The sequence below is a fragment of the Coregonus clupeaformis genome, chromosome 17 (genome assembly GCF_020615455.1).
Source record: "Coregonus clupeaformis isolate EN_2021a chromosome 17, ASM2061545v1, whole genome shotgun sequence".
NCBI lineage: Eukaryota > Metazoa > Chordata > Actinopteri > Salmoniformes > Salmonidae > Coregonus > Coregonus clupeaformis.
Genome location: NC_059208.1, coordinates 2293138 through 2320857, shown reverse-complemented (window position 1 = coordinate 2320857; position 27720 = coordinate 2293138). Strand labels below are relative to the sequence as shown.

Here is a 27720-nt window from a genome sequence, read left to right as displayed (position 1 = left end):
GTTGTGTGTGTGGTCCTGGACTATACATCAGCTAACATACAGTATACCTTTATGAAACAGTTGAAGACAGTGGAAACACACACTTTGCCCAAGAATGAAACAGTTGACATGGACACACTAACACACACAGCTGGATTCCTCTCATTCCAGAAGTCATTTCCACCTCCCCATCACTAAAAGTCAAACACAGGTTTTAATGGAGTGTTTGATTCATTTGCAGTGCTTGATTCATTTGCAGTGTTTGATTCATGTAAGTAAGCATTTCACGGTAATACCTGTTATATTCGGCGCATGTGGCAAATACAATTTGATTTGATCGGCAGTGTATGATTCATCTGCAGTGTTTGATTCATCTTGTTATTTCTGCAACAGAATAAAAGACAGATGGAATACGCAGTATAATTTAACAGTTTATTCAAAAATTTACACTTTCTTCTATCAAACTGTAAAAACAGTAGAGAATATAAAGAAAGAATAACAGTCCAATGGTCCAATGTTTCTCAGAAAGGGCCACTTCCTTGGTGTCTAGAGGTCATTTGTGGAGCCTGTGTGTGTGTGAGTGCGCATGTTACTGAGTGGTGTGTGAGATGGTGGACTGGAAGGCGAAGGAGATGTGGTTTCGTGCGTGATCCAGGTAAGCATCTCTGAAGGTGTGTGTCCCCCCTGAGAAGTGTCTCCACTGCATCAGTTCTGACATGCTCAGATGCTTCTGCCCAGCCCCATCACGGTCACCTTGACGACCCAGCTGGCACGGCCTATCAGACGCAGGCTCCTCATCCTCTTCTTCTTCTATAATACACACAAAAAACACATTTAATAAACACACATGTAGACAACTCTGTGTGTGTGTGTGTGTACCTGGGGCTGATCCATCCATACTGCAGCTGCAGTGTAGTAGGTCGTGAGTGAGACAGGGTGTGTCCGTCAGGCTGAAGAGATCTCGCAGCTCATTGGAGGAGAAGCTGGTATGCTCTGCCCCTTTCCCCAGGTCCACCACTGTCCCAGAAAGCCCCTGTTTGGACACCTGCCTCTGGAAGATACGCTCCTCTATGGTACCTGCAGTGAGCAGGCGGTAGATGTGAACAGTCTTCTTCTGTCCGTCTCTCCACACTCGCGCCATTGCCTGGAGGGGGACAGACACACAGACAGACACACACACATCAGCCCCAACTATCACATCAGGAGGAAGGCCTATTCCTCATCCTCACTCCTCCAAGAGCATAGCAGGTACTGACCGACCAGTAACGTGTACACGTGTGTTTCAGATGTGAACGAAACATACACAGACCGTGCCATCTAATGGTGGTGAGTGGGAGTGTGGAGCGTGTGTGTGTTTGTACCTGTATATCGTTAGCAGGGTTCCAGTCGATGTCGTACAGGACCAGGTGGGAGGCGCCAATCAGGTTAAGCCACACCCCTCTGGCTTTAGAACTCAGGAGGAAGAGAAAGTGAGCGGAGTGAGGACTGTTAAAGTTGTCGACCAATCGCTGCCTCTGGATGGTGGGGGTGTGGCCATCCAGGCGACAGTAGGTGTAGCCCAGGTGGACACACAGGCTCTGGAGTAGGTCTAACGTCTGAGTGTAGTTAGACACCACCACCACCCTGTACACACACACACACACACACCACATAGGATCAAGATGGTCAAGATCATGTGCCAGAGCATGAGTGTGTCAACCATAGAATTAGGAATTAGAATACTAGAATGGACATTAACCTTCTTATGATGGTCTAAAGGTCAGCCATTTTGGTCAGGGAGTTTGTCAACCATGGTTTGCCAGTGCTGTGATAAGATATTGTGTAAAATAATGCATTTTAAGAATTTATCTGCACTGTATGTTTGTTAGCTAGCTAGCCAGTCAGTTTTAGAGGAATGATTCCATAAATGTTTCTAATTAACTGCCAATATGCCAACATTCCATTTTAAAAATGCAGTCAATCCATACACTGGCTGAAATCAGTTGATGATAGGACTTAGACAAGTTGTAAATGCAACAAGTATTGATATTGTATCATATAACTAACATTTTTTTACATTTATGGTCTGTTTACATATATTTCACAGGCTATTTATACTGAAAATGTGTATAAAATCCGTATAAACTGTATTTATAATTATATGACAATATTTTAGTTTGACAATAATTCTATTACACAATTTCTGATATCACATGCTTTGCTTTTATTTTCCTCCATAAGAAAAATCGGGATTCTGCCTCTTCTGCCATTCATTCCAATTAGACTGGTTTGGATTTCTCCCTGGCCAATATGGCTGCCATTTTCAACCCATTCTGGAACTTTGAGGGTTTATGACAGCCCCTCTAGTAATTTAATAGGATCTCTATGGTGTCAACAAACCAATGGCAGTGTACCCGGATCCCTTGACGCACTTCATACAAACACACACACACACACACACACGCACGCACAGAGACACACACACACCTACCTGTCATTAGGGCTGAGGTGGCGTATAGTGGTCAGTAGGTCAGACAGGACCAGTAGTTTCCCTGAGTCAGCTGTACTGAAGCCCCCAGAAGAGTAAGACTCTGGAAAGACACCTCTTAGCCCTTCATACAGAGAACCCTCTGCTGAGCCACCGTCAGAACGCTCCTGGAAAACACACAATCATCACCATCATCATTGTCGTCATCATCATCGTGTCTTTATGTGTCGTACCTGTACAGTGGAGTAGAGCAGTCCTGGGAGGTTGCAGAGCTTTTTCAGGGCGGTGATGCAGGCGAGGTGTGTGTGAGTCTGTGTCTGTGTCGACCCCTGTAGACAGGCTCGGATGACACGGTGCGAGAGGAGAGCCTGGTATAGCTCCCGCTGCAAGGGGGAGGGGCTACAGAACACTGTCCAATCAAGACGAGGCGGCAGGTAGCGGTTGATGATCTCTTGGGTCCGCCTCAGAATAAACAGACCAGTCAGACGAGAGAGCTCAGCCGCTCGCTCCTCCCCCAAAACCCTCTCCTCCTATAGGGAGAGATATAGAGAAGGAATGAAGGGAGAGAAAGAGATGGGGACAGTAGATAATAGAGAGATAGTGTAGCGGTATAGAGACAGAGATAGAGAGTGTAGGTGGGTAATGTACCTCAGTGTAGGTGGGCTGTCGGGAGCGGAGGATTGGCTCCTCGTACACCTTCCTGTAGGCAGCAGACGACCCCAGAATGCCCGGGTTCACAAACTCTATGATGGCATAGAACTCCTGCAGGTCATTCTGCACAGGAGTACCTACAGTACAGCACACACAATATACCAGAAAACACTAGGAGAAAGGGACAGGAAAACGTCAATAAAACAGAGGGCTGTGTGTGTACCTGTCAGAATAACTCTGCATGTACAGCTGAGACCACTGAGGGCAGAGGAGGTCTTGATGCTGCTGTTCTTCAACCTGTAACCCTCATCACAGATCACCAGCCCAAACTCCAGCTTCTGTACCTACACACCACAAACATAGAACACACACCACACACACAGAACGTTCTGATGTCCCATGAGTGTAGCATCGTACTCCTAATCTGTGTCATACAGTGCCTTCAGAAAGTACGGAGTGCTGCATCAGATGACCTGGCCTCCACAATCCCCCGACCTCAACCAAATTGAGATGATTTGGGATGAGTCGGACCGCAGAGTGAAGGAAAAGCAGCCAACAAGTGCTCAGCATATGTGGGAACTCCTTCAAGACTGTTGGAAAAGCATTCTAGGTGAAGTTGGTTGAGAGAATGCCAAGAGTGTGCAAAGCTGTCATCAAGGCAAAGGGTGGCTATTTGAAGAATCTCAAATATAAAACACTTTTTTGGTTACTACATGATTCCATATGTGTTATTTCATAGTTTTGATGTCTTCACTATTATTCTACAATGTAGAAAATAGTTTTTAAAAAATAAACAAAATTGAATGAGTAGGTGTTCTAAAACTTTTGACGGGTAGTGTATGTAAATAAATTCTATTTTTTATTTTTATGGGGTATTGTGTGTAGATTGCTGAGGATTATTATTTTTTAATTCATTTTAGAATAAAGGTTGTAACGTAACAAATGTGGAAAAAGTCATGGGGTCTGAATACTTTCTGAATGCACTGTATAGGAGTTTAGGTGTAATTCAATCAATCAATCAATCAATTTTATTTTATATAGCCCTTCGTACATCAGCTAATATCTCGAAGTGCTGTACAGAAACCCAGCCTAAAACCCCAAACAGCTAGTAATGCAGGTGTAGAAGCACGGTGGCTAGGAAAAACTCCCTAGAAAGGCCAAAACCTAGGAAGAAACCTAGAGAGGAACCAGGCTATGAGGGGTGGCCAGTCCTCTTCTGGCTGTGCCGGGTGGAGATTATAACAGAACCATGCCAAGATGTTCAAAAATGTTCATAAGTGACAAGCATGGTCAAATAATAATCAGGAATAAATCTCAGTTGGCTTTTCATAGCCGATCATTAAGAGTTGAAAACAGCAGGTCTGGGACAGGTAGGGGTTTCGTAACCGCAGGCAGAACAGTTGAAACTGGAATAGCAGCAAGGCCAGGCGGACTGGGGACAGCAAGGTGTCAGCATGCCCGGTAGTCCTGACGTATGGTCCTAGGGCTCAGGTTCTCAGAGAGAAGAGAGAACGAGAGAATTAGAGAGAGCATACTTAAATTCACACAGGACACTGGATAAGACAGGAGAAGTACTCCAGGTATAACCAACTAACCCCAGCCCCCCGACACATAAACTACTGCAGCATAAATACTGGAGGCTGAGACAGGAGCGGTCCGGAGACACTGTGGCCCCATCCGAAGAAACCCCGGACAGGGCCAAACAGGAAGGATATAACCCCACCCACTCTGCCAAAGCACAGCCCCCGCACCACTAGAGGGATATCCTCAACCACCAACTTACAATCCTGAGACAAGGCCGAGTATAGCCCACAGAGGTCTCCACCACAGCACAAACCAAGGGGGGGCGCCAACCCAGACAGGAAGATCACGTCAGTAACTCAACCCACTCAAGTGACGCACCCCTCCTAGGGACGGCATGAAAGAGCACCAGCAAGCCAGTGACTCAGCCCCTGTAACAGGGTTAGAGGCAGAGAACCCCAGTGGAGAGAGGGGAACCGGCCCGGCAGAGACAGCAAGGGCTGTTCGTTGCTCCAGTGTTGTAACACTGGTACTTCCCACCGCTGTTGGATACGCTGCTGTGAACCAACTCACCACGTCCAGAGAGCGTAGCAGCATCTCATAGCTGATCACTAACACACTGTGGAGAGGAGAAGCTGCAAACAGCTCCACCCTGTGGTCCTAATGAACAACACAACATGGAACACACACACACACACACATCACCATATTATTTTTTATTATTATTTTTTAATTTTTGGTCATTTAGCAGACGCTCTTATCCAGAGCGACTTACAGGAGCAATTAGGGTTAAGTGCCTTGCTCAAGGGCACATCGACAGATATTTCACCTAGTCGGCTCGGGGATTAGAACCAGCGACCTTTCGGTTACTGGCACAACCATATGGATCAGAAACAGCAGTGTAGACGATAATCAAACACACCCCTACCTGGTTAACAGTGTAGACGCTGATCAAACACACCCCTACCTGGTTAACAGTGTAGACGCTGATCAAACACACCCCTACCTGGTTAACAGTGTAGACGCTGATCAAACACACCCCTACCTGGTTAACAGTGTAGACGCTGATCAAACACACCCCTACCTGGTTAACAGTGTAGACGCTGATCAAACACACCCCCTACCTGGTTAACAGTGTAGACGCTGATCAAACACACCCCTACCTGGTTAACAGTGTAGACGCTGATCAAACACACCCCTACCTGGTTAACAGTGTAGACGCTGATCAAACACACCCCTACCTGGTTAACAGTGTAGACGCTGATCCTCTCACGGCCGAGCCACTTCTTAAACTCCGCCCCCCAGTTCTGCACTAGGCTGCCAGGGGCAACCACCAGCACACACTTAGCAACCGGCTTCCCGCCGTACGGGCCCTGCTTTAGCAGCGTCCACGTCAATGCCACACTCTGGAGGGTCTTACCCAGACTCATCTCATCTGTCAGGATAGCACCGTACCTACATGTAGCCCTGACACACACACACACACACCAAATCAATCAAACTAAATAAATAGCAGCCCAGCACAGAGCCTTGTGGAACACCACATTTAATTTTGGAGTGATCAGAGGATTCATCATGAACATGCACACATCTCCCATTACCTCATCCCCATGACACACTCGTAGAGGAACAGCAGGCCGTCTCTCTGGTGGGGTCGGAGGTTAGCAGTCAAGTAGGGGTCAACCACCACGTCCACCAGTGGGAGGCCTGCCTTGTTATAAGCCCACTGGTGATTGGTTGAGGGCCGGGGCATGACAAAGGCTCCTACACAAACCATTAGAGAGATGATGAGGATGAGTGTGTGTGTGTGTGTGTGTGTGTGTGTGTACTGTATGTCTGTGTATTTACCTGGTGCTAGAGGGTCGTGGCGTGGTTTACAGGGCCCCTCCTCCTGAGGCTTGGCCACTCCCCTATCAGTCTCTCCGCCCAATAGTTTGGAAGCTGGGCGTCGTGAGGGGGGAGGAGCTGATATCTTAGGCTCCTCCTTCTCCACATGGACATCAAGGAAACAGCGGCCCTTATTGTAGTCCAGCTCTGATATGAGTCCCATCACCTCCACCTGTTTACCCCCTATCATCAACGCCTCTCCTTCACACAGCGATGCCAGCTCTGACACCTTATACCCACTACCTACACACACACAAAATCTGAATCCCTCTCAGATGCACTCGGAAATAACACTCTCAGGGCCGGTTTCCTGGCAACAGATGAGGCCTAGTCCTGGATTAAAACCACTTTCAAATGAGGATTCTCCATTGAGCATGATGTTTTGTCTATGCTTAATATGTGATTGGGAAACTGCCGCTCAGACAGTAAAACGCACACACACTCACCCTTGCCGATGTCCTTGCCCTCCATGTCTTTGAGAGTGGCGGTGCGTCCTCGTGTCACCAGGACAGCATCTCCCTCCCAGCGCTTGTGTTTCCTCCCACTGGCCTTACACCACATCACACTGAAGTACCTCGGCCCACCAGAATCAGAACCAGGACCGCTACCTGACCCTCCTGCCGGACTCTGTGGGGAACATCTGAAATCTGAAACAAAAAAAGACATCAACACTAATAATCAGAGCATTAACACATTACTGCTCACACAAACTGCAGCCTGCAAACTCTAAATATACTACATGTGACTAGAACAAACACCAGCGGAGACAAGTAGCTCAACTCTTTTTCAGTACAAGATACTGAGTGGTCTTTTATATTTGCTAAAGCATGAATGTATGAAAGCGTGTATTCTTATTTGAAATGTATGATGTTCTGTCCATTAATGTTATGTATTATGTCAAGTTTTATGTGGATCCCAGGAAGAGTAGCTGCTGCTTTAGTAGTAGTTAATGGGATCCTAATACAATACCCTAAACCTTATACCAAGGCTTTGAATTGCTCTTTAAAATACATTTGTTTTCAATTCTGTTATTGACAGCAGCAATGTACGATTTAGGTGAAAGTGTGAATTGTGTGTGTGCACTAATCTCAAATTAGGATTCACGCTATAGGTTTTATGCAAGTATAGGTTTTTATGCACATGTTCACCAGCAGAGGCTGCTACATCACTGAGGCCTCCACTCTACTTGCAGCCTGGGACTTTCCTACAGCGCCATGCCCAGGATGAGACATCAGCCCTGGGCTGCAAGAGGCTGTCCAAGCCATGGGTCCCTTGCCTTACAGAGAAACATTTAATCCAGTTTCCTCTAAAATGACCATATTAGGACAGTATAGTCACTGTAGTTGTTAAGCATCACTGCATATGTGCTTTACCTCACACTTCTTCACAAGTGAAACATCCAAGTCTAAAGGTTTTGAATTAGGTTTGAATTACACATTCACTCTTACAGGTGGCAGGCTTACAGTGAAGAGAACCTCATATTGAGTCTAGACCGAAGAGGAGAGGTGAGGGGAGACCGGAGAGAAGAGGAGAGGTGAGGAGAGAAGAGGAGAGACCGGAGAGAAGAGGAGAGGTGAGGAGAGACCGGAAGGGAGGGGAGGTGAGACCGAAGAGAAGAGGTGAGGAGAGACAGATATGGGGGCGAGGGGGTAAAGAAGAGGGGAAGAGAGAGGGATAGAGGAGGGGAGGTTAGAGAAGGGAAGAAGAAGAAGAAGAGATGAGATAATAAAGCACAAAACCCATGAAGAAAAATACTTTTAATAGAAAACAATGAAACCACAGAAGATCTGAACAACAAACACTGAACATCATAACACTAACAGCAACACCCCCTTCTAAACCCCTCCTCCCTCCCTATCCCTTATCCATTTCCCTCCCCATCACCTATCCTCTTCCCTCCTAATCCCCAAATGGGATGGTTAAGCAACGCAGAGTTTTGAACCAACGGAAACCAGTCAAAATAGTACCAGTTTTAAAACCAGTGATAGTAGCACCTCTCGTATGACAAAAGCAGAGATCTGTATGGTCTTTTGCTCCAGAGTTAAAGCTCAACCGTATAGTCGCCACACACACACTATTCCTCAAGCAAACACACTCTTCCTCATACAAACAACTATTAAATCCTCACTCAAAGATACTCTTCCTCATGCAAACACACTCTTCCTCACACAAACACATTCTTCCTCACACACACACTTTAAATCCTCACACAAACACATTCTTCCTCACACTTTAAATCCTCACTCAGACACTATTCCTCAAGCAAACACACTCTTCCTCACACAAACACACTGTTTAAATCCTCACTCAAACACACTATTCCTCAAGCAAACACACTCTTCCTCACACAAACACACTGTTTAAATCCTCACTCAAAGACACTCTTCCTCATGCGAACACACTATTCCTCAAGCAAACACACTCTTCCTCACGCAAACACATTCTTCCTCACACAAACACTGTTTAAATCCTCACTCAAACACACTCTTCCTTACGCAAATAAACTGTTTAAAGGCCCAGTGTAGTCAAAAACTAGATTTTCCTGTGTTTTATATTTCCACAGTATGAGGTTGGAATAATACTGTGAAAATGATAATGCCTTTTTAGTGTAAGAGCTGTTTGAAAAGATCGGCTGAAATTTTAGCCTGTTTTGGAGGAATGGAGTTTTGGCTTGCCTCATGACATCACCATACATTTGTTAATAGACCATTAAGAAAGAGGGTTCCAAACCACTCTGCCAATAACAGCTAGTTTTTAGTTTTCCCCTCCCCACTCAGACCACTTCCAGACAGTCCTACCAAAATTCTTACTTGAGAAATTGAACTTTGCTAAGAATCTATTTTTGTTTCTTTTTGACCATTTTAATGGAAAACAATCACAGTAAGGTATTTAATTGTTACCCAGAAATGATTTGAGATTGAGATAAAGAAGGCTGCATTGGACCTTTAAATCCTCACTCAAACACATTATTTCTCAGGCCAAACCCCTCTTCCACACGCTAAACATTCAACACGGAAATACTAACAATTCAGAGCATCCTCCTGAGTTCCAAATGGTCAGTCCTACCAGGCCATGGGTGTGTCTTATAGGGGCAGTGGTAGTCCATGTCTCAGCCTGGCTGCCCTCAGTTTCTCTACTTTGATTTTCGCTCTCATAAGCTCTTCTTCCAGTTCCTGCTTCCTCTTTAGCCCCTCCCTCTTCTCCTCCAGGTATACGCCCATCTTTCTGTGATTGGCCATGACCTGCTCGTGCTCCTCCTTGGCCAGCTGAAGGGGGTGGAGCCTGTCAGGGTCACGGCGGGGGTAGTGGTCATGAGGGTAAAGGTCACGTTGCAGGGGAACGGGTGAGGTGGAGAGGGGCAGGGCGACGGAGGATGGGCAGGGAGAGAGGGAGCCGTCGTAACCATGGACACTGCCCAACTCCTCATCTTCCTCCTCCCCCCCCTCGCCTCCTAGCACCGCCCCCACACGCGTGGAGAGGATGGTCAGGTCTGGCGGAGGCTTCACGTCCACTTCCTGGTCCAGCCTGATCACATCCTGGTCCAGCCTGATCACATCCTGGTCCAGCCTGATCACATCCTGGTCCAGGTGGTGGGTGATGGGGTTTGATGGGTAGTCTGGGAGGGAGGAGCTGCTGCCAGGCTGCTCCATGGGAGAGTCATGCTTATACATCATCCTGCAGATAAACAGTAGAAAACAGCTTTATTACTGTAGTCACCCTTATACATCATCCTACAGATTCATGCTTATACATCAACCTGGAGTTAAAAAGTATAATGCAGTTTTATTACTATATCATTATTATACATCATCCTACAGCGAGCATATGGAGTAGAATACAGCTTTATTACTACAGCCATACATTTATAAGTGGCATTAGGTGGGAGGGGGTATTGAGAGTATTTAACACAACCGGTCTTCGGGACTGTCAAAAACATTCTTCATAAAACCCTTTTTATGACCATCTCATACTTTGCTAAAAAATGCATTTGCCTACTGTGGGCTTCTAATATCTCTCCTACGTTTAAAATGCGGATTGACCAGATTGTTGACTTTCTGCCCCTTGAAAAGCTGACCTATGACCTCTGCAAGAGACAGCCCGGGTCTGATAGACTCTGGTCTCCACTACTCATCTATATTTCAAACTGGACAGATTGAATGGGGTGATTAAGGAAATGTGTGTATGTATATGTGAAACTACATATTAGGAAGGCGTTCCTAATGTTTGGTAAACTCAGTGTATATAATAAATATCAAACATGATTACTGATAGTGCTGCTGAAAATGTTGTTTTGTTTTATTTTTCATTTATTTTCTTATGTTATTTATGTCTGCCACATCTGTCAACGTGGATTGTGTTTTGTTTGTTGACTGAGGTAATAAAATAAAACATTCCTGCACAGCCAGAAAGCATGTTCAGCGTTTACATTATGAAGAGAAGAGAACATTTTTCTATTCAATATCACTTTTCGCTGTGCAGGGAGAATGTTGTTATTGCATTATCATCGCTGAAATAAAATGTCAGTTTTACTTGAAATCGGAACCAAATACTTTAGGCTGAATGAGCGTGTGCGTTTGTTAAGAGTGTGAGCATGAGGAGTGTGTTTGTTTGTGTGTGTGTAAACTGATTGGGGTTAGCTCTGTGCACAGTTCTACAGAGCAGCCCCTCCCCTCTCCTCTAGTTACTGGTAGAGCTCTACAGAGCAGCCCCTCCCCTCTCCTCTAGTTACTGGTAGAGCTCTACAGAGCAGCCCCTCTCCTCTAGTTACTGGTAGAGCTCTACAGAGCAGCCCCTCCCCTCTCCTCTAGTTACTGGTAGAGCTCTACAGAGCAGCCCCTCCCCTCTCCTCTAGTTACTGGTAGAGCTCTACAGAGCAGCCCCCTCCCCTCTCCTCTAGTTACTGGTAGAGCTCTACAGAGCAGCCCCTCCCCTCTCCTCTAGTTACTGGTAGAGCTCTACAGAGCAGCCCCTCCCCTCTCCTCTAGTTACTGGTAGAGCTCTACAGAGCAGCCCCTCCCCTCTCCTCTAGTTACTGGTAGAGCTCTACAGAGCAGCCCCTCTCCTCTAGTTACTGGTAGAGCTCTACAGAGCAGCCCCTCCCCTCTCCTCTAGTTACTGGTAGAGCTCTACAGAGCAAGGGGGGGGGAGTGTTCTCCTTTATTTTCTCAACTTGATTTGATTAAAACAAACTTTAATGGGTTTAAAGTGCAGTAAAACCGCTTTTAGGTTAAAATGTCTGCTTCTATTGCAGTGCCTTTCAGCAGGAGTAAGAGTGGATAAATTCACAATAGAATGCATCAGATATCCACTCTAATGGTTTAAAAGTGGTACATATGCTCAATATTTAAGAAGCATGGAGAGGGGGGTGCTGGATAAAAATCTGGGGGCGGGCCAGCTTTGTTCCTCCCGAATCATGGGTTTCAGAGATGGATTGTCCACCAACCTGAGTGTAAACCTCCGCCCCCAGAACAACCATCCTCTCCTCTACTGTTCTCAGTCCTGAAACTTCATGTATGTAGTGTGTGTTTGTGTACGTGGGGAGTTTGTACGCCATCTTGATGGCAAGGTGTTGAATCGTCTGAAGTTTTCTGACATGAGACCTCCCCACGTTCCACCAGGCTGGTTTATCATACTCAGAGCGGCTGGATGTAGCTCGGGTACACTCTGACAGCTGTTCCTGATGTGGCTCCTCCTCCTCTTCTGCAGAGTACCCTCAGGTGGTACAGTCACTTCCACTCCTTCTCCAGGCACTCTATGTGGGCACTCCAGGACATGTTTTCTTGAAATGTGACCCCAAGGAACTTAGCCGCTGGGGTCGTCTGGAGTGCCTGTCCATACAGTTTAAGGTGTACTTGCTTGGTTCTTTTGGGGTTTCTGAAGAAGAGGATGCACTGGGTCTTCAGGGGTTGAGCTTGACCCGCCACAGATTGGCCCAGTTCTCGATCTCTGTTACGCTCCTCTGTAGCTTTTTTCCAGTATGGGCAAAGCTTTTGGAGCAGGCCCAATAACAGAGATCGTTAGCAGCCCCTCCCCTCTCCTCTCTTGAAGAGCTCTACAGAGCAGCCCCTCCCCTCTCCTCTAGTTAATAGTAGAGCTCTACAGAGCAGCCCCTCCCCTCTCCTCTAGCTACTAGTATTTCTCTACAGAGCAGCCCCTCCCCTCCCATCTAGTTACTAGTAGAGCTCTACAGAGCAGCCCCTCCCCTCTCCTCTAGTTAATAGTAGAGCTCTACAGAGCAGCCCCTCCCCTCTAGTTAATAGTAGAGTTCTACAGAGCAGCCCCTCCCCTCTCCTCTAGCTACTAGTATTTCTCTACAGAGCAGCCCCTCCCCTCCAATCTAGTTACTAGTAGAGCTCTACAGAGCAGCCCCTCCCCCTCTCCTCTAGTTAATAGTAGAGCTCTACAGAGCAGCCCCTCCCCTCTCCTCTAACTACTAGTATTTCTCTACAGAGCAGCCCCTCCCCTCTCCTCTAGCTATTAGTAGAGCTCTACAAAGCAGCCCCTCCCCTCACCTCTAGTTACTAGTAGAGCTCTACAGAGCAGCCCCTCCCCTCTCCTCTAGTTACTAGTAGAGCTCTACAGAGCAGCCCCTCCCCTCTCCTCTAGTTACTGGTAGAGCTCTACAGAGCAGCCCCCTCCCCCTCTCCTCTAGTTACTAGTAGAGCTCTACAGAGCAGCCCCTCCCCTCTCCTCTAGTTACTGGTAGAGCTCTACAGAGCAGCCCCTCCCCTCTCCTCTAGCTATTAGTAGAGCTCTACAGAGCAGCCCCTCCCCTCTCCTCTAGCTATTAGTAGAGCTCTACAGAGCAGCCCCTCCCCTCTCCTCTAGTTACTGGTAGAGCTCTACAGAGCAGCCCCTCCCCTCTCCTCTGGTAGTTATTAGTAGAGCTCTACAGAGCAGCCCCTCCCCTCTCCTCTGGTAGTTATTAGTAGAGCTCTACAGAGTATCCTGTGTGTGTGTGTGTGTGTCTCACCTGTGCATCGTCGCAGGGTCTTTATCATGGTGGATAGCTCCGTGATGGAACAGGTGAGGTATCATCTCCATCACTCTCCTGGTTGGTTCAGATATACTTCCTCTGTACTCTGGCTGGGAGTGTCTCCGTTGCATCACTTCCTGTTTGGCCGACTCCTTCAGCCTCTTGTAGAGGGTGCGTAGGCCTTGGGCAGTGCGGGGGGGCCTGTCCCCCCCCAGGACGTTATACTGCTCCGACACTGTGTCCCAGCACTTGTTCTTGTCCACGATGACGGCGTGCTTGTTGGTGTGCTCCTCCAGGATGCGGATGTGTGGGCGGACCAGCTTCAGCAGGTCCAGCTTCTCAGACAAGGTGAAGTTGGAGGAGCGAGCCTTACCCACCATACTGGATGACATGTAGACGGACCCAGACGCCATCTTAGAACATAGCCCAGGGAACCAGACTAGGCCAAGCCTAGACACCAGCACTAACTCAACTCAATAACTTGCTTATTTTCCTCTCCTTTTTACATTTGGTCTGGTTCTCTACCTCCCTTTTCTTTCTGTTCCTTCACTCAGTGCTCCGTGACGAGGCTTAGGCTAATACTGGTTTAACTCTCACTCACTCACTCTCTCCTCTCTTCCTTGTCCCTCTTCTTCCTCCCCTTTTATGGATTCTCAATCAAACACAGTCTAACGCATGTACTCTCGCTCATCCAAGGTCTTCTCTGCTCTGTGTTATACAACACACACAGGCACACAATAAGAATCAGGCTTAACTAGGCCAGCCTCGTTTAGGCCCCCGCCTACCGCGGAGGGCTTTGGGTGAATTCCTCCCAGCTTAGGCTGACGCAGGCTAAAGCCGCTTAAACCCAGCCCGACCTACTTACAACCCGGTCTCTCTAAACCTAAAAACAGCGCTAGTTCTAACTGCTATACACTAAATACTAACATACGGTGGGAATGTGTGTGCTTACATGGGGAAATACCAATGAAATTGTAAAGATGCATGTTCTTTATTCTTATTTCCGTTTAACTAGAGATGAGGAAACGGCGCTGGTTTAACCGGAGCAGTGTGTGCGCTGCGCGAGTCCGTGCAAATGCGCGATTTTATTTTACACAAAGGAAATCAGAACCGCGTCTCAAGGAGAAACACACGAATCATCCGCCGACGGGGAACAACAGAATGGAAATACTGGGAAACTAGTGAAAAGGCAAAGAGAGAGGAAAAGCGGGGAAAGGAGAGGAGACACTGAGACAGAGGCACTAGTTGCTCTGAGAGGGAGGGAGGGGGACAGAGCGCGTGTGCTCACTGATCCCAGGCACAGCTCTAATCTGCCTCGCGCTGCCGCTGCACTACCCACGCTCATTTGCATAATGCTGGAACTGCTGTCATTAAAACATAGGCTTGTTACAGTTGGCCAGGCTTCATTCAGTGTGTGTTTGTTTCACTGAAGCCCAAGGATAAAATTAATCCCTGCCAGTCCTAAATGGACAGATTAAGTGTCACTCACCTTAGAAAGGCGATATTGGTTTGCTGCATTTCCTTTCTAAAGCAGCATATACATTCTCTTGATTTCATATTATTCTATCATGTTTGTATTGGAAAAGCAAAAAGGAAAAATTATAACCACAAATAGGTGCTAAGTGGCATAAAAAAATCTAAGTCCAGGCACTTAAAATGCCTTTCATTTGTAGTCAAATAAAATACACCAACGCCTATCTGCTAAAGCCTTCATCAGGGTGCCACAAATTAACGGCTTTTTAACTGAGCCGGTTGGTCGGAGAGCCGATGCTCCGGTCCCGTTTGCCGGACGGTAGCAGAGTGAACGGTCTATGGCTTGGGTGGCTGGAGTCTTTGGCAATTTTTCGGGCCTTCCTCTGATACCGCCTGGTATAGAGGTCCTGAATGGCAGGGAGCTCAGCCCCAGTGATGCACTGGACTGCCGCACCACCCTCTGTAGTGCTTTACGGTCAAGGGAAGTGCATTTGCCATACCAAGCGGTGATGCAGCCAGTCAAGATGCTCTCAATAGTGCAGCTGTAGAACTTTGAAGATCCGAGGGCCCATGACAAATCTTTTCAGAAGATGCGCTGCCGTTCCCTTTTCACGACTGTGCGGGTGTGTGTGGACCATGTTAAGTCCTTAGTGATGTGGAACTTGAAGCTCTCGACCCGCTCCACAACAGCCCTGTCGATGCGGATAGGGGCGTGCTCTCCCCTCTTTCTCCTATAGTCAACGATCAGCTCCTTGGTCTTACTGACGTTGAGGGAGAGGTTGTTGTCCTGGCACCACACTGCTAAGTCTCTGACCTTTTCTCTATAGGCTGACTCATCACCGTCGGTGATCAGGCCTACCACTGTCGTGTCGTCAGCAAACTTGATGATGGTGTTGGAATCATGCGTGGCCATGCAGTCGTGGGTGAACAGGGATGAGGGGACTAAGCACACACCGCTGAGTGGCCCCCGTGTTGAGGGTCAGAGTGGCGGATGTGTCACCACCTGGGGCCGGCCTGTCAGGAAGTCCAGGATTCCAGTTGCAGAGGGTGGGGTTCATTCACAGGGTCCCTAGCTTGGTGATGAGCTTGGAGGGGACTATGGTGTTTAACACTGAGCTGTAGTCTATGAACAGCATTGTCACAGAGTTATTTCCCCTCTTGTCCAGGTGGAAGAGGGCAGTGTGAAGTGCAATTGAGATTGCGTCATCTGTGGATCTGTTGGGGTGGTATGCGAATTGGAGTGGGTTTAGGGTGTCTGGGATGATGGTGTTGATGTGTGTCATGACCAGCCTTGTACTTCATAATTACAGATGTGAGTGCTACAGGGCGATAGTCATTTAGGCAGGTTACCTTGGAGCTCTTGGGAACAGGGACAATGATGGTCAGCTTGAAACATGTTGGGGTTACAGACTGGGACAAGGAGAGATTGAAAATGTCTGTTAAAACACTTGCCAGCTGGTCTGTGCATGCTTTGAGAACACGCCCTGGTATTCCGTCTGGCCCGGCGGCCTTGTGATTGTTAACCTGTTTAAACGTTTTGCTCACATCGGCCACAGAGAGCGAGATTACACAGTCATCCAGAAAAACAGGGGCTTTCACGCAAGGCACAGTGTTATATTCCTCGAAGCCAGCATAAAAGGCATTTAGCTGGTTTGGGAGTTCTGCATCACTGGGCAACTCATGGCTGGGTTTGCCTTTGTAATCCGTTATTGTCTGCAAGCCCTGCCACCTACAGTACGACGAGCGTCGGAGCCGGTGTAATAGGATTCCACCTTCCTCCTATATTGTCCTTTTGCATGTTTGATGTCTCATCGGAGGTCGTAGTTACTTTTCCATCAAATTGGAAATAAGTGTTGTACTTTCAGACCCAAAGGTTAAATCTAGACTTGGTTTCCTCTATCGTAATCGCTCATCTTTCCCCCCAGCTGCCAAACTAACCCTGGTTCAGATTACCATTCTACCCATGCTAGATTACAGAGACGAAATGTATAGATCGGCAGGCAAGGGTGCTCTCGAGCAGCTAGATGTTCTTTACCAGTCGCCTTCAGATTTGCCACCAATGCTCCTTATAGGACACATCACTGCACTCTAAACTGGCCGTCTCTGTATATCCGTCGCAAGACCCACTGGTTGATGCTTATTTATAAAACCCTCTTAGGCCTCACTCCCCCCTATATGAGATACCTACTGCAGCCCTCATCCTCCACATACAACACCTGTTCTGCCAGTCACATTCTGTTAAAGGTCCCCAAAGCACACAAATCCCTGGGCCGCTCCACTTTTCAGTTCCCTGCAGCTAGCGACTGGAACGAGATGCAAAACACACTCAAACTGGACACTTTGGCCTTTATGCCTCTTGCTAGGCCGTCATTGTAAATGAGAATGTGTTCTTAATTGACTTTACTGGTTAAATAAAAAAATATCACTATTTAACTTGCCTGGTTAAATAAAAAAGAACACTATTTTATTAGGCAAAATACAGTTTACCCGTGCCTCACCTTTTTAGGTCTTAGACTCAATCGTTAAGCTACACAAAATCCCAGCATCTCACAAACAATGTTTCAGAACGTCTTTAGCAACAGCAGTGAAATGTAAACAATATATGCTACATATTGTAAACATACTGCATTTCGCTTATAGCACACCAAATGTTCCTGACTATTCTTACCATCATCATTGGTTAGTAGTTGCATTGTTGCTTTTATGATTAGTGATGTTCATCACCAGGATTTCTGCTTTTGACATACAGAGAGTAAATCCAAAGCTTAACAGAAGTATTGTTCCACATTAAAATTCAGTAGATCTACACCAGGAATACCTGGTTTCAATAGAAACGTTTACTGTGCCACCACCACAACCCACCCCACCCCCCATCCTCCAATGTCCGACTCACCAGCTGGGTCTCCAGTGTTCTGCTCTGTAAAGGAAGGGTCTTCAGGCTCTGACCCGTTCTTCTTACTGTCTGCTGCACCCAGCACCCTGGCTAGAGCTCTGGACATGCCTGGGGCTTGCTCTTAGCCAGGCCGAAGGCCTTCACAGGCAGGGCAAGGGGCAGTGCAGGGGCTGGGATGCTCCTCTGGACCTGCAAGGAAGGAGAACTGTTACATAGGTCTGAGAGGGCCCACACATCGCAGTATGAGTGAAATCAAATCAAATGCTATTTGTCACATGCGTCGTAAACAACAGGTGAAGACTAACAGTGAAATGCTTACTTACGGGCCCTTCCCAACAATGCAGAGAGATAGAGAAATAATAGAAAAGTAAAACACGAAACAATAAAAGTACTAATAGATATACAATGAGCAACGATAACTTGGCTATATACAAGGGGTACTTGTATGGAGTCGATGTGCAGGGGTATGAGGTAATTGAGGTAGATATGTACATATAACTAGGAATAAAGTGACAGATAGTAAACAGTAGCAGCACCGTATGTGATGAGTCAAAAAGGTAAGTGAAAAAAGGGTAAATGCAGATAATCCGGGTAGCTATTTGGTTAATAATTTTTTTTTTTTTTTTAAATAATAAAATTAAAAGCCTTTCATGAACTAACACTCGCACTTGACTTCCCCCCCTCCTACTAGCTGACTTTACTGATAGCTACTTTATTGAGGAAAAATGTACTTACTATGACTGTGATGTGGCTGCTCCACCTAGCTATCTTAAGATGAATGCACTAACTAAGTCACTCTGGATAAGAGCGTCTGCTAAATTACTCAACTGTAAATGTTAACTATTTAAAAAAAATGTTTTAACTAACTATTTAGCAGTCTTATGGCTTGGGGGTAGAAGCTGTTCAGGGTCCTGTTGGTGCATTGGTACCGTTTGCCGTGCGGTAGCAGAGAGAACTGTCGATGACTTGGGTGGCTGGAGTCTGAACATTTTTAGGGCCTTCCTCTGACACAGCCTGGCATAGAGGTCCTGGATGGCAGGGAGCTCGGCCCCAGTAATGTACGCTCCACTACAGCCCTGTCGATGTGAATGGGAGCGTGCTCGGCCCTCCATTTCCTGTAGTCCACAATCAGCTCCTTTGTCTTGCTGACGTTGAGGAGAGGTTGTTGTCTCTGACCTCCTCCCTATAGGCTGTCTAATCGTCATCGGTGATCAGGCATACCGCAGTTATATTGTCAGCAAACTTAATGATGGTGTTGGGGTCGTGCTTGGCCACGCAGTCGTGGGTGAACAGGGAGTACAGGAGGGGACTAAGCACACACCCCTGAGGGATCCAGTTGCAGAGGGAGGTGTTCAGTCCCAGGGTCCTTCCCTTAGTGGTGAATTTGGAGGGCACTATGGTGTTGAACGCTGAGCTGTAGTCAATGAACAGCGTTCTCATATAGTTGTTAATTTAGTGTGGAACGTAATAAAGATTGCGTAATCTGTGGATCTGTTGAGGAGGTACGCGAATTGGAGTGGGTCCAGGGTGTCTGGGATGATGGTGTTGATGTGAGCCATAACCAGCCTTTCAAAGCATTTCATGGCTACAGATGCTACGTGGCGATAGTCATTTAGACAGGTTACCTTGGCGTTCTTGGGCACAGGAACTATGGTAGTCTGCTTGAAACATGTAGGTATTACAGACTGGGTCAGGGAGAGGTTGAAAATGTCAGTGAAGACACTTGCCAGCTGGTCAGCGCATGCTCTGAGTATGCGTCCTGGTAATCCGTCTGGCCCTGCGGCCTTGTGAATTTTTACCTGTTTAAAGGTCTTACTCATATCGGCTAGGGAGAGAAGTAGCTCCAATATGACTCCTATGCTTAGTTACTTCATTACTACAATAGAAATAGGGGTCACATTTGTGGCTTAGGATGACAGTGAAGTGGACCGTGTGTTTACCTTGTTGAGCACGTTCCCCAGGGCGAGTTTAGGGGCCAGAGGCTCCAGTTCAGGCAGGGTACCCACAGGGATATCAGGAGGACCTGCCAGTGAGGCTTCAGGAGGGACGAAGCGGGGCTTCTTCGCCATGTTACCAAAGAGCTGGCTGGGGGCCCCCGAGCGACGCATCCTGTCTGTGAGTTGAGTGAGGGTGTGAGAGTGTGTTTGTAATAATTTATCAAATCATTTCACATTATACTGGCCCCCTGTGTAGCTCAGTTGGTAGAGCATGGCGCTTGCAACGCCAGGGTTGTGGGTTCGTTTCCCACGGCGGTGCCAGTATGAAAATGTATGCACTCACTAACTGTAAGTCGCTCTGGATAAGAGCGTCTGCTAAATGACTAAAATGTAAATCTATAAGAGGGCTTATGAGTAGGGGTGGTCAACCCTGAGCCTCCTGGAGAACTAGTGGTCCTGGGTGTACAGGCTTTTGTTCCCTTCTGTAACACCTTATTCAGCTAGCTAACTAGCTAATCAATGTTCTAGTTAGTAGCTGATTAGTAAAAGACAGCTAGCAGCTAGTTAGATAACAGATTTACATAGCATAGCTATATATTACTTCCATACAGTGTACATGGCCTTTGAATAGTTAGTTCAGATCAATGAGATGTATGGGTTTATACCAATGATGGGTTTATACACATCATTGTTGGTTCAGATATATAGATTATGTTAGCTGACGTTAGTGTAGCTAGTTAGCCCAAATTAGTGCAGCTGCTCGGACAGTGCTGTAAGAACGTTAATTGTTGAAGCCTTAAAAATGTCAAAATGTTCTTCTCATCATCTATAACAACCAACTAGCTTGTGACAACATGTTGGAAAGATAACATAAGGCATAATAGTGTGTTTCATAAATACCTGTCTAGTCAAGCAAGCCTCTGCTTTACAGTTAGTTACAAGAAAACATTAACGCACAACTCTTCAGCGATAAATGAATTCTCCCGCTAAAGTGGCGTAAACTGCTATTGGCTGCGTGTTACGTAGAGGGGCGGAGTCCAGTAATATTGAGTGCACTCGTTTTCTACTCCCGCGCCCCCAAACGGTGGTGTTTGCTCTAGTTCGATCGTTTTGCGATTAAAGACACAATCTGCCGCTGTCAACCAGTATCGTGCCGGTAGAGGTAAAACCAGTGTACATTTTGCCTTCGAAATAATCCGATTTTCGCCAGTTGATCAACTATTTACGATAATAGCCTGCCTGCCCTACAGTAGGCCTACAGTTGGCCATTCCGACTAATTTATCGTCGAGATTGCATGGATATTTGTGTTATAATATATCACTTCAATTTGAAGGAGTTTGCAGAATTAAATGATGATTCCGATTGAGATGTCATCTGTCATGGACTGAGCACTGGTGGTAAGTAAACTACTCTAGAAAATAAAAATCGAATAAGTGGTCAAGTAAATTACATCCTGGCAAGCATTTCTGCAAAACCCCACAGACATACTGTAAACAGCAGCTACTGGTCAGAAGGTTGCTGCATGTGATTATATGGAATATGTCAAATGCAGAATTGATATTCAACATCACAGAATACAGAACTTTTACATAAACCCCAAAGCATAAACTGCTTTGGAGTTACACTAGAGTTTATATTTAGCATGTTATCATAATGCATGATATGAAAAATGCATATTGACACCACATAGTCTTAGTGCAGCAATAGTCGATGGTCATGGTAGGAGTAGTGGGCTGTAGGCTAGAGGGCTAGGCTTTATATCCTACAGAGTTGCTGACATGTGGTGGCAATTTCATCATCATAACTCTATGATATCTCTTTGTTTATTGCCTATTTGATTAACATCTCCCTCTCTCTCTCTCTCTCTCTCTCTCTCTTTTACATTTAAATGTTTTACATTTTCGTCATTTAGCAGACGCTCTTATCCAGAGCGACTTACAAATGGGTGCATTCACCTTATGATAGCCAGTGTGACAACCACTTTACAATATATTTAAAAAAAAAAAATTGGGGGGGGTAGAAGGATTACTTTATCCTATCCCAGGTATTCCTTAAAGAGGTGGGGTTTCAAGTGTCTCCGGAAGGTGGTGAGTGACTCCGCTGTCCTGGCGTCGTAAGGGAGCTTGTTCCACCATTGGGGTACCAGAGCAGCGAACAGTTTTGACTGGGCTGAGCGGGAACTGTGCTTCCGCAGAGGTAGGGGGGCCAGCAGGCCAGAGGTGGATGAACGCAATGCCCTTGTTTGGGTGTAGGGACTGATCAGAGCCTGAAGGTACGGAGGTGCCGTTCCCCTCACAGCTCCGTAGGCAAGCACCATGGTCTTGTAGCAGATGCGAGCTTCAACTGGAAGCCAGTGGAGTGTGCGGAGGAGCGGGGTGACGTGAGAGTACTTGGGAAGGTTGAACACCAGACGGGCTGCGGCGTTCTGGATGAGTTGTAGGGGTTTAATGGCACAGGCAGGGAGCCCAGCCAACAGCGAGTTGCAGTAATCCAGACGGGAGATGACAAGTGCCTGGATTAGGACCTGTGCCGCTTCCTGTGTAAGGCAGGGTCGTACTCTGCGAATGTTGTAGAGCATGAAGAATGGCGCCGGAGAAGATGGCTGCCGTTTTACAGCCCTCTAACGGCATAGTCACTTTAACTCTACCCACATGTACATATTACATAAGTCGCTCTGGATAAGAGCGTCTGCTAAATGACTAAAATGTAAATGTAATAGCCTCCCTACTGTTATTTTATTTTACTTCTGCTCTTTTTTTCTCAACACTTGTTGTTTTATTCTACTTTTTTAATTAAAAATAAATGCACTGTTGGTTAAGGACTGTAAGTAAGCATTTCACTGTAATGTCTGCACCTGTTGTATTCGGCGCATGTGGCCAATAAAATTTGATTTGATTTGATGAACCTACAGGATCGGGTCACCGCCTTGATGTTAGCGGAGAACGACAGGGTGTTGTCCAGGGTCACGCCAAGGCTCTTTGCACTCTGGGAGGAGGACACAACGGAGTTGTCAACCGTGATGGTGAGATCATGGAACGGGCAGTCCTTCCCCGGGAGGAAGAGCAGCTCCGTTTTGCCGAGGTTCAGTTTGAGGTGGTGATCCGTCATCCACACTGATATGTCTGCCAGACATGCAGAGATGCGATTCGCCACCTGGTTATCAGTAGGGGGAAAGGAGAAGATTAATTGTGTGTCGTCTGCGTAGCAATGATAGGAGAGGCCATGTGAGGATATGACAGAGCCAAGTGACTTGGTGTATAGCGAGAATAGGAGAGGGCCTAGAACTGAGCCCTGGGGGACACCAGTGGTGAGAGCACGTGGTGCGGAGACAGATTCTCGCCACGCCACCTGGTAGGAGCGACCTGTCAGGTAGGACGCAATCCAAGAGTGAGCCGCGCCGGAGATGCCCAACTCGGAGAGGGTGGAGAGGAGGATCTGATGGTTCACAGTATCAAAGGCAGCAGATAGGTCTAGAAGGACGAGAGCAGAGGAGAGAGAGTTAGCTTTAGCAGTGCGGAGAGCCTCCGTGACACAGAGAAGAGCAGTCTCAGTTGAATGACCAGTCTTGAAACCTGACTGGTTTGGATCAAGAAGGTCATTCTGAGAGAGATAGCAAGAGAGTTGGCTAAAGACGGCACGCTCAAGAGTTTTGGAGAGAAAAGAAAGAAGGGATACTGGTCTGTAGTTGTTGACATCGGAGGGATCGAGTGTAGGTTTTTTGAGAAGGGGTGCAACTCTCAATCTCTTGAAGACGGAAGGGACATAGCCAGCGGTCAAGGATGAGTTGATGAGCGAGGTGAGGTAAGGGAGAAGGTCTCCGGAAATGGTCTGGAGAAGAGAGGAGGGGATAGGGTCAAGCGGGCAGGTTGTTGGGCAGCCGGCCGTCACAAGTCGCAAGATTTCATCTGGAGAGAAAAGGGAGAAAGAAGTCAAAGCATAGGGTAGGGCAGTGTGAGCAGGACCAGCGGTGTCATGTGACTTAACAAACGAGGATCGGATGTCGTCAACCTTCTTTTCTCTCTCTCTCCCTCTCTCTCTCTCTCTCTCTCTCTCTCTCTCTCTCTCTCTCTCTCTCTCTCTCTCTCTCTCTCTCTCTCTCTCTCTCTCTCTCTCTCTCTCTCTCTCTCTCTCTCTCTCTCTCTCTCTCTCTTTTTCTCTCTCTCTCTTTTCTCTCTCTCTCGCTCTCTCGCTCTCTCTCTATCTCTCACTCACTCTCTCTCTCTCGCCCTCTCTCTCTCGCTCTCTTTCTGGGGTTGCTTTTTGATTTCTGCTGTGGGGTGAGAGTGCATTGGGGATGTTGTCATGGAGTCTGTAATCCAATCAGAGAAGAGCGTAATCCATGATAATCCCACATCCACAGACACAGACAGAGAGGGAAAGGGACAGGGTGAATGAGGGAGAGAACATGTTTGTAGATACACCATGTTCCTGTTTGAATGGAACTGCCTTTGTAATGTGTTGCTTCATCAGGACCCCCTGTAGAACACAATGATTCATCCCAAGGGATTTATCCTGCCAAAATGTCTGAATAAAACAAATAGATAAATCAGGATTACTTACAGTAGGCCTAGTCTTCCTTTCATCACTTGCTCTTAACGTGTGTGTGTGTAACTCTGTCTGTCTGTGGTCTCGTCCAGCAGCTGGCTGCATGGGCAGAGGATCCCTGTTGCTAGGGAGACATCACCACAGAGACGTGGCCCTGAGAGAGTAAATAGAGGAGGGGCCAGAAGAAACCCTCACATGGGGTAAACTACAGAGACAAGAGAGCGAAGAAGAGGTGGAGAGAAGAAGAGGTGGAGAGAGAAGAAGAGGTGGAGAGAGAAGAAGAGGTGGGGAGAAGAAGAGGTGGAGAGAAGAAGGAGACAAGTCCAAAGAGGAAGAAAGGACTGAGGGAGGAGAGGAGAGTCTGTCAGTCTCAGGTAAGGGTCAGTGTATTCTGTAAAATAGAATGCCAGTAGAATGGAGAGTCATAGGGGCTCAAAGACTGAGAAAACCAGGAACATTGAGGAGGAAGTTAACAACACTGCTGTATGAGTGTTTGACTGTTTTTGCACTGTGTGGCCTCATTATGTGCTCTGCACGTATATGTGTATGTCTGTGTGTGCTGTAGGATGGGTTATGACCTGGAGAGGTTTGTGGGGTACGTGAACGAGGGACTTCTGTGCTGTGTGTGTCGGGATGTGTTGGAGCGCCCCCTCCAGGCCCCTTGTGAACATGCCTACTGCGCTGCCTGCATCAGCTCCTGGCTCATACACCACCACTCCTGCCCTGAGGACAGACTTCCACTGGACATCAGCACTCTGAGACCACTACACAGGTACACACACACACAGAAACACTCACACACACACACACACACACACACACACACAATATGGTTATTCTAACAATCACTCTCTGGTCTGGTCTGTGTTAGGTACATGCGTAATGACCTGTCTAGGCTCCAGATCCGTTGTGTTAACTCTGGCCAGGGCTGTGATGCTGTCTGCTGCCTGGAGACACTTCACACACACGAGGATGAGTGTCCATTCGCCCTCATGCCCTGCTCCTACACAGGTACTACAGCTCTGTGTGTATTACAGTCAGTGGAGGCTGCTGAGGGGAGGACGGCTCATAATAATGCCTGGAATGGATTCAATGGAATGGGATCAAACATGTGGTTTCCATGTGGTTGATACCGTTCCATTGACTCCATTCCAGCCATTACTATGAGCCGTCCTCCCCTCAGCAGCCTCCACTGATTACAGTGTATTACAATACAGAGAGTGTGTGGGTGAATATGAACGTGTCAGTGTATGTAAGTGTGTGTAAGTGTATTAGAGAAATGTATAGTATACTACATGGAAGTGTGTTTAGTTGAGACGGAGCAGAAGTGATATGACACCTGTGTGAGGGGAGCAGGTGGTAGACCAGTTGTCATGGTGACATCATACAGAGCCCACCTGGGATGAACAATGACCTCAGCTCCAGGTAGCAGTTGCTCTTAGGCACAGATCTAGGATCATCTTACCCTAACCGAATCCTAACCTTTACGATTATGGGTGAATAATAAAATACTCTAGATCTGTATAGAGGAAACATCCAACTACTCAGGGAGGGATCCCACCTCCATTTTTTATGAGCAACATCCCCCAGGGAATGAGAGCCAATGCAACAGAGGGATGGGGGGGATGTGTGAGTTGGTATTAGGTGAACTCTCACGTGTGTCTGTGACCTGTTGTTGGCAGGTGGAGACTACATATGTTACCAGGGTGGTAGGTATCAGGGTGTGTGTGTCTGTGTGGTATTGGATTGTGTTTAATTTATTTGCACAATTAAAAACATAAAAAGTTATTATCCTTCAATCTTCCTTTGACCTTTTGCTACTGCATCTCTGAGTGGGGGAGTGCTTGAGTGCCGTGCAATGCAGTGGAGTGGGGAAGAGGAAGGCAGAGTGGGGGAGAGGAAGGTGGAGTGGGGGAGAGGAAGGTGGAGTGGGGGAGAGGAAGGCAGAGTGGGGGAGAGGAAGGTGGAGTGGGGGAGAGGAAGGTGGAGTGGGGGAGAGGAAGGTGGAGTGGGGTAGAGGAAGGTGGAGTGGGGGTGAGAAAGACAGTGAGAGACTTTCAGTAGGTCTCAAGTGTTGCTCTCTTACTTCATCTTTCTGTTACTTTCTGTGTCCCTCTCCTTAACTCTTCTCTTTCCCCTCTCCCCCTCCCCAGGTTGTCCGGTGCAGGTGGAGAGGAGGGGTCTAGCGTCTCACTTGTCGGAGTGTGAGTTCCGCAGCAGGGCGTGTCCTAGTGGCTGTGGCCATACCCTTCTCTCTGTAGACCAATCACAGCACAACTGTGTTGCGGAGCTACGAACAGAATTGGAGCTGCTCAGGTTCGTGTGTATTTGAGGTGATGGATTGAGATACTGTATATTAGGCTGTTGTAACCGCGTCGTGCCAATATTTACAATATTCTAGAGCCTCAAGGGTGTTATCATCATTGCTTTTATACAACAGATATTGTGACTTATTGTGACACACGTGTGTGTGTCGCAGGGCAGAGATGTTGGGTAAGGTGGAGGAGGTGAGGCGTGAGATGGAGTCGAGGCTGGACTCTCAGAGGAGACACATGGTGCAGAAAGAGTCTCTGCTGAAGAGCGAGGTGGAGGACCTCAAGGTGACACACACACACACTTATAATATGTACTACCTATATGGATTTATGTGTGTGTGTTATAACACATCCCTGTGTGTGTGTGTAGGGCCAGCTGTCGAGGGTGGTGTGTGATGTGCGGGCTCTCTTGGGTGCGGAGCGCCTGCGGAGACGGGAGCTGGCAGAAGCGGAGCTAGAGAAGAGGGAGCTACTGGAGATGCTCCGGAGCCTGCAGCCATGCAGGGGCCAGCGGAACAGAGACGAGCCAATCAGGGGACTGCATCAAGACGGGCCAATTAGGAGCCAGCATCAAGTAGAACACCCAACCAGGGGCCTGCTGAGGGAGGGGCCAACACATGCCTCTACCCAATCACTGCCCTCGGCCTCGCCCACTCCAGCCTTATTCCCGCCTACCTCCCCACAGCCAGGGGAGGGGTCACATAAGGCCGGCCCCCACAGCATCACCCTCGACTGCATCAAGAGGAGCAGAGAGGTCACCGTCATCTGAGGGAGATTGCACAGGATTTAGGGGCCATTCCTAATGTTACTTTTGGGCACTGGGTAATGTGCATTAGGAACAAATTAGAGAAAATGCTTTGACTTCCATATCCTCAATTCCTTCTTAATTTAACCGTCTGAAAACATTTTGTCCGACGTGGCGTCTCCTGAACGCACCCTTGATGATTGGCAGATACCTGTGACATTGCTTAAACTCAGAGGAAACCAACCTGCTGAGATCCTAAATAAAGTCTGATGAACCACCTCTGATCTCTGGTCCTCTTAAGGTACTATAGTCTTACTCCATCTACTCCAA

The 27720-nt window shown here is 47.3% G+C and overlaps 3 protein-coding genes across 4 annotated transcripts; 1 reads left to right on the top strand and 2 right to left on the bottom strand.

Moving 5' to 3' along the window:
• Positions 1–397: 397 nt before the first annotated feature.
• LOC121543241 (DNA repair and recombination protein RAD54B-like) lies at positions 398–20768 on the bottom strand. Of its 2 annotated transcripts, XM_045226014.1 has the most exons (15): positions 20685–20768; positions 19788–19960; positions 17848–18036; positions 6952–7152; positions 6467–6748; positions 6220–6382; positions 5860–6085; positions 5192–5278; positions 3321–3441; positions 3095–3234; positions 2680–2976; positions 2450–2613; positions 1341–1602; positions 859–1123; positions 398–789 (listed from the first exon to the last, which is right to left on the bottom strand). In XM_045226014.1, exons 3-15 carry the CDS (start codon positions 17951–17953, stop codon positions 569–571), a joined length of 2535 nt encoding a protein of 844 aa, XP_045081949.1. In that variant the 5' UTR covers positions 17954–18036; positions 19788–19960; positions 20685–20768; the 3' UTR covers positions 398–568. The 2 variants fall into 2 exon arrangements, with proteins under 2 accessions (XP_045081949.1, XP_045081950.1); XM_045226015.1 differs by lacking the exons at positions 17848–18036; positions 19788–19960; positions 20685–20768 and having other exon boundaries at positions 6467–6677; positions 6952–7041.
• On the bottom strand, positions 8338–14654 carry LOC121543242 (fibrinogen silencer-binding protein-like). Its single transcript, XM_041852998.2, has 2 exons — positions 13479–14654; positions 8338–10180 (listed from the first exon to the last, which is right to left on the bottom strand). The coding sequence occupies exons 1-2, from the start codon at positions 13892–13894 to the stop codon at positions 9589–9591; spliced, it is 1008 nt and encodes a 335-aa protein (XP_041708932.1). The 5' UTR covers positions 13895–14654; the 3' UTR covers positions 8338–9588.
• Positions 20769–24637: 3869 nt separating the features above from the next.
• On the top strand, positions 24638–27683 carry LOC123492917 (RING finger protein 151-like). The gene is made up of 6 exons (XM_045226611.1): positions 24638–24704; positions 24896–25102; positions 25202–25341; positions 26484–26646; positions 26810–26930; positions 27016–27683. The coding sequence occupies exons 2-6, from the start codon at positions 24897–24899 to the stop codon at positions 27412–27414; spliced, it is 1029 nt and encodes a 342-aa protein (XP_045082546.1). The 5' UTR covers positions 24638–24704; position 24896; the 3' UTR covers positions 27415–27683.
• Positions 27684–27720: the final 37 nt, after the last annotated feature.